The sequence below is a fragment of the Rhagoletis zephyria genome, unplaced genomic scaffold (genome assembly GCF_001687245.7).
Source record: "Rhagoletis zephyria isolate East Lansing unplaced genomic scaffold, Rhagoletis_zephyria_1.1 Rzeph_scaffold_00263, whole genome shotgun sequence".
Lineage (NCBI taxonomy): Eukaryota > Metazoa > Arthropoda > Insecta > Diptera > Tephritidae > Rhagoletis > Rhagoletis zephyria.
In genome coordinates this window covers 228,491-235,157 of record NW_016157347.1, presented here as the reverse complement: position 1 = coordinate 235,157, position 6,667 = coordinate 228,491, and the positions used below count along the sequence as shown (strand labels likewise).

The following is a 6,667-nucleotide window of genomic DNA, read 5'->3' as shown; positions in this document are numbered from 1 at the left end:
TCATTGTTTAGTTGTTTTGTAGGGCAACACTGTTTTTCTTTTATGCGGATACAAACCTTCAGCTATTTATGTATTTTCACTTTTGATACGATCGAATTTAAAGCTCTGAAAGATTATAGATAGGAATTTAAAGAATTTGTAAGGTGCTTCGTGTATCGTCCGACTAAATTGCGCTATGCAAGTAAACCCCAACTCAAGTTGCACAGTTTTAAAGGGGTATTTTTTTGTGAGAATTATTTTTTGTGTTTTTTTTTATGATGGGTTGCTCAGAAACCTTAACCTTTTTTTCACTTAGTAGGCAGTTAAATCTGCACACAGTGGCATTGCTATGCATTTACGTTTAGTTGAAATAGATAATGTTGCTGTTAGCCGTTCTGCTATTTTATAGCCTATGCTTTGTTGTTTTTACAACCAAAATAAATATAATGTAATTTAAATTATTGCTTTTGGTTAGCGTTTGTTTTATATTCGAAAGGCACGCGCCGGGAAATGGTGCATTTTTCAATTGAGTTTGTGTTGAATAGGAAATTATAGTGTTGGTTAACGCGGTTGCTGCACATTCGTGTACATAATTCGCGCGCAACACTACAATTACACGATTCAGTTATTCAATTTAATTCGATTCAGTTCTATGAAAGGCAGCACTTGGCCTGAGTAATTTGTGTTGCATTAAATTTCAAACAAATGCTTTAATTTACGGTGGTACAAAGGTGGTAGCTGATTCACCCCAACGGTTTTTGCGATATCCACACGAAAACTAAGCGTTGGGGCGTATGAGTGATATTTTTTTGTTTTGTACTCTGTATCTCTGTGCTGTGCTAAAGTGCAACTAAAATCAGATAAAAATCTTTCAAATTGAATTTAGCCAAAGTTTGTGTTTGTGGCAGTGCCTGCAACAGCAACAGTGACTAACAATTTACGCTGACAATCTAATTTACGCTTATAAAATCGAGCGAAATTTGCCAATGCAAAGTCAGAGGATAACGAAAAGCAACACACACACATACACACAATTCCGCCAAGCTATTCAAATACATCTATGTATGTGTGCGTATGTGTGAACGCAACTATTATGGCCACAAAATGAAGCGTAAGACAAAGCATATCAAATAAAATGTGAATGTCAAAATGGGAATATGAAGAGAATCTAAAAACAAAAAAAAAAAACACAAAACAAGACACAAAAATATGAGGCCTGCAGGCGCACCAATAAGATCCGGCCAGCGCCTACGCTAAGCAGCCAACAAGCACACACACACACACACAAATGAAGCGCTGCTAAGCGCACCAACAGACATTTAGAAATACTTACATATATTTGTGCAAAAACAAGCAGACAACAATAGCAAAAAAACACGCACACATACACACGCACACCCACTCTGACACAATCGCTTAGCTGAGACACTCTCACGCACCCAGGCGTAAGGATTGCGCCCAACATCACAGCCACAGTCACAGTCACAGCCACAAAGTTGCAAGTTCTAGCCTCCCACCCAACCTACGTGGCGGCGTGCGGCGGCACGTGTACGCAACGCTTTGCAATTCGCTGAAAACGAAATTGGGTATGACGCAGGCGCTGTACCGGAACTGCCAACAGCTGCTTGCCTGCCTCACTGGCTGGTGGCGACCAAAAGGCAACGTGCTCGCACGAGGATAATGCCAGCACACGAGCCGGTTGCCGCGCCGCGTGTTATGTGTGTGTATGATTGGCGACCGACGTGCGGAGCCACAGCGGCTTGTGATAACAAACGGTTTCGGCTGTCAGTTGCGGTTTGGCAGCGTGCAAAATCAAAACAAACCGTATAAGAGCGCAGTTAGGCGAAAAATGAGTGAGATATGAGAGAAAAAACGAGCAAAGAGGGAGAGTAAAAAGAGCGCAAGCACGGACAGAAAGCCGAAGCAGGGTAAGTAAGTGAGCGTAGCGCGCTTTTAGGCGCACAATAGTGGGATATGCCAAGAACGCAGCTAAAAACCCATATTTTGCTTTAACTTTCACGTCCCTCTGTTTGTATGCGGACCACAGGGTCCTTTGTCGGCTTCGACTGGCAATGAAAAATTCAGTTTGACGTTGTTCGCACTGCCAACAGGACATGCGAAACGGAAATCGTGACGTGAATTGTGACAGCTGGCCTTTTAGGCGCGAGTGATAACTGCATTCAGATTTTACTTTGTTATTTGTAGATTTTTAGTGATTTTTTTCCCCTCGCTCTCTAAATGCATACCGTTTGTGAATTTGTGCGCCGCGTTAGTGAGCAGTGAAAAAATCGTATGCAGTCAAGTTTGAAATTCCCGCACCCACAACTGACCACAAATTTTCACGCGCACAGCAAGTTGCCCTCTTTGTAGCGGTGCAATCGCGGTCAAACGCCACCGGCATGGCAGCAGCTGTCGATGTGGCTACAAAGCAAATTTGCAGCAGCTGCGATTTCATAGCCGGCAATCACAAAAAGCAAAAGCAACAACAAAGCAAAGCTTGCCGCACTGAACATTAATGGCAGACTGAGGAAGGTATGAAAAGCAGAAAAACGTAAACAGAAATTGTAGAAAACGAAGAGAATGTAGAAGAAAAGTCAGCCGAAAAAGCGCAATCGAACGAGTGCATTTGTGGTGGTTGGCGCTTCAAAAAACTCCTTTAGCTGCTGACTAGTAGAAAATCGGAAATAAAAAAAAACGCTGTCAAAGTTATTGACTGTGGCGCCAAAGTTGCATAGCAGTGCTGCCTGCCCACTGTGCGGCAGCGGTGTGCCCAGAAAAAGAAATGAAAATATTGGCGGAAATGAAGCATGCAACTTGTGTCCATTGCTGTCATAGCCATGCAAGTGCAACTGATATACAACAACAGCCAGCGAGCATTGCGGCAACATTAGTGTGCACAAGTATTTGAGAAGCCGCAGCAGCAGCAGCAGAAACAGCAAACCCATTCACTTTTCATCAACAGCGTTTTTGTGGCAGATGCAGAAACGCTACCCAACCTCCACACATCCCCTTGCTCATCATCACACACCACTCCTCAATCCTTCTCAGCGCCCACGCGCTGCCATCAGCGCGCCACATCAAAGTCGTAGGAAGCAAGAAGAGGAAATTAAAATTTGCATGTGAAAGGAGTTGAGTTCTTGCAACGCGCGCCTGGCATTTGCATAGTCCTTTCGGCGCTCATTCGGCGCTTTCGGCATATATCGTTTAAAAGTGTGGATTTGTTGTTAGTGTAAAGGAAAAGCTTTATGCACACAAGGCTTGCTGTCAGATTTTAGTGTCCGTCCGGCTTTGGCGCACTTTTGCTGCGAGGAATCATTTTCGTGGCAAACGGAAATAAAAACTGAGTGCCTCACCGCGTTTCGAGAATGTAGTGTAAATAGTGAACAAACAAAAAAGGTAAACACAACAAAAAAAAAAACAACAACTGCGTGGCGTAAGTAAACAGCATTTGCAACTGGAAACCAATTCACACATTGATTGCATTTGCTGTGCGCATAGCAAGACGACTTTTTTCAGCTGAGTGTTAGGCTGCAAAAGTGTTGAGTACTAAATGTAGATGGAAAAGTGAAAATTGAAAACTGAAAACTGAAAACTAAAAAGTGATTTCTTCTTTCATTGCCTCTTACTCTGTCTATGTGCTTGTGTGTTTGCTACAGATTTGCGGTAAGTGCAAATGAAGTGCACACAGCGCGCAAATACATACAGATTATAAGACTAGTGCAGGCGAACGACGCACGCACTCGACTCAGCGTTTGTGGGTGGGGCAGTCATCACGCAAAGCACGCAGGCGAGCAGCAAGTGTACCACGCTGACAGTTGTTTAAATCATACAAGTCAATTTGACTGCCTGCTTATTGCATTCGGCTGCTGGCGCACCCGCCTAACGCCTGCCCATTGCAGCCCGCACGCAAGCACGCACGCAGGCTCCCAGTGTGGTAAACAAGTGGCAAGTGCCACTTCTAGCTGCGGTTGTTGAGTGTCACTGTCATTGCCAGCAAGCAGCAGGCAGCATTCAACAGTCAGAAGAGCAAACAACGAAGAAAACACCACCGATACAACCACAAACACGCTACTCGACGTACATACGTACGTGACACAAATGTGCAGCTTTGACTACGTACATTTAAAACGGCAGCTCCTTTTGCTTAGTCGTTCTTCATTTTGCTTATTTGAATATCAACGCGCCACATGGCATGCAGCTGCCACTGCTGAAGCAGCAACTATTACTCAGCGCTAATACGGGCTACCCAAAAAATACAAACATACATAGAGAGCTGCACATACGACCATACCACACATACAGACGCAAGTGGCAAGTGGCAGCAAGTAAAGCTAAAGCCCTCATCACTATTGCTGAGTTAAGGAAACAGTGAAAACTGCAGCCAAAGCAACAGCAACAGCAACAGCAACAGCAACAGCAACAGCAACAGCATGCCGCCGTCGCCGTCGTCCGCCTTCTCCACCGCGTCGGTGTGCTCACCATCATACACTTCTGGATTTATCGCTTATTCAGCAATCGTTTTGCTTTGCACTTCCGGTAAGTGAAATGCACTCAACCACATGCTCATGTAATCATACGAGTGTACTTGCTCACAGATAGTACCTGCATTCATATTTTTTTATTTATTTTTTTTTGTGCTGTCGAGCATCTTGTGTTGTGCTGCATACTCTTGAATTTCGTTACACAATCCAAGGAAAAACGAAAAAATAAATAAAAAGTCGAGTACTGCAGCTATCTATCTTGCAACATGCCAACCCGCTGGCATGTGCAACGCCGCTGCGTTGTGCGATGTGGTTTTGCGTGAGAATGCGGTCAGTCATGCATTGCGCTCAAAAGTATGCTGTGTTGGTCTCTTTGCATTGCCTCATTCGCCTTTTTCACTGCTTGCTATTTTGTATTACACAATTCTTATTCTAATCCACATATCAGTGTCGTCACGCTCACCTTTGGACTAGCACTCGTGCTATTTATTTGTTCTCGAATGTTAATCCTTAACTTCAAGGGCCGGGCTAGCAAAACATTATTCCCATAGAATTAAAAGTTGAGGAAGAAAACTAAAACCCACAAAATCTTCTACTAGAGTAGGCTTGCGAATGTATAAGTTTAAAAGTCCCAGCATTCGATAAATATATTTATTTCAATATCGAGAACAGTATCGATAAATATGTTCATAAATATATCAATAATAATATCGATTATTACATCGACAACAATATCGATAAAGATATTAATAAAAATATCGATTATTATAACTATCGATAACAAGATCGATAAATATAACGAAAACTACGAAATAGTCGATAAATATATCGAAAGCAATATCGACCACAAGATCGACAAATATTACGAAAACTCCGAAATAGTCCCCAAAATATGGAAATGGTCCGAGAATACCGAAATAATCATGAAAATCCTTATTTAATACCGAGAATACCGAAAATCTCTAAAATCTCGAAATACTTCCCAGATTGAGTCTCCGTGACTCTATCTGTATCCTTTTCTATATAATTACCCTGCATCATCCGTTGGATTTGGCCAATTTACTCTCAACCAACCAACCGCCGCTAACTGACCAGTTGAGCTATAATCCATAATCGTATTTGATTTTATTTCTGGTTTTTAATGTGGCGAAAGTTATTTTATACAGTTTATAGGGGCCAATGTAAGAGAATTTTATGTTTAAACTCTTTTGTAATTCCAGCAGAGATTTCTTATATGCGTGTGGGCCTCTGATATCTGCTAAACACACTTTTATTGAACACTCCATTATCCATGCGTTTTAAATTTCCTTTTTTTATTTATTTTATTTTTTTGCTTTCGACTTCCTTTTACGTGACGAAATTCTTTTCATATTTCCAAGTGATATAAATAGTTCTTATTACATTTACACTGCACGCATAGGTATTTGTAATTCAATATTAAGAGTAAAAGCAGACAATTCTTCTTACATACATATTTGCATATTTGCAACCGAATATCAAATATGAATCTAAATAGCGACTACCAATCCAGTAAAGCTGCTCTTCAATTCACTTCTTTCGCTGATGCTTGTGCTGTGCTTTTAAACCACCCGTGCCTCGCTTTGCTCTTTTTCAATTACTATTCCATATGTAGTTCATCACAAAGAATACCAAAAGGATTCTTCTCATCTTCCGCTACTTTCATTGCAACTAAAAGCAACGGATTACAGAGTTAAACTTCTGTACTTACATACATATGTATGTATGTATGCATATATTGCAATGCTCCTGTCCGTGCTGTGGACCATCGAGTGGCGACCCATGAGTACTCTCACAATTCTAATGCAAAGTGCAAAGTAAAAGTGTACATATGTATGTATGAAATGGTATATGCATATACATACATATGTAACTATATGTTCCGGCGAGTAAGTGAATGTGAGCAAGCATACGTGCATACTTAAATCTACATTTGCTCAGGTGAATATTTTTAGTATAATGGATGTATGTATGTATGCATATGCTATATGTACACATGTATGTATGATAGGTAATATGATAGCTTACTCCCTAGATTCGTTAGATTAGTTCTGTTGGCATTTATTTGCCAATTTTTCGTATTATCTCAAAACGTACGAATGTACGATATATTCCTTTGCATAAATTGAGAGTGAACAAATGGGAAATATGCACCTCTTTGTTCTATTCGAATTGTTCTTTTGTGCTAT

General features: G+C 41.2%; 1 protein-coding gene across 1 annotated transcript in view; it reads left to right on the top strand.

Moving 5' to 3' along the window:
- Positions 1–2,082: 2,082 nt before the first annotated feature.
- Positions 2,083–6,667, top strand: part of CARPA (Carbonic anhydrase-related protein A) — a 61,012-nt gene continuing 56,427 nt past the window's right edge. The window contains exon 1 of the mRNA XM_017609888.1: positions 2,083–4,515. Coding sequence (XP_017465377.1) covers positions 4,410–4,515 — 106 coding nt within the window. The 5' untranslated portion in view covers positions 2,083–4,409. The remainder of the gene's footprint in view (positions 4,516–6,667) is intronic.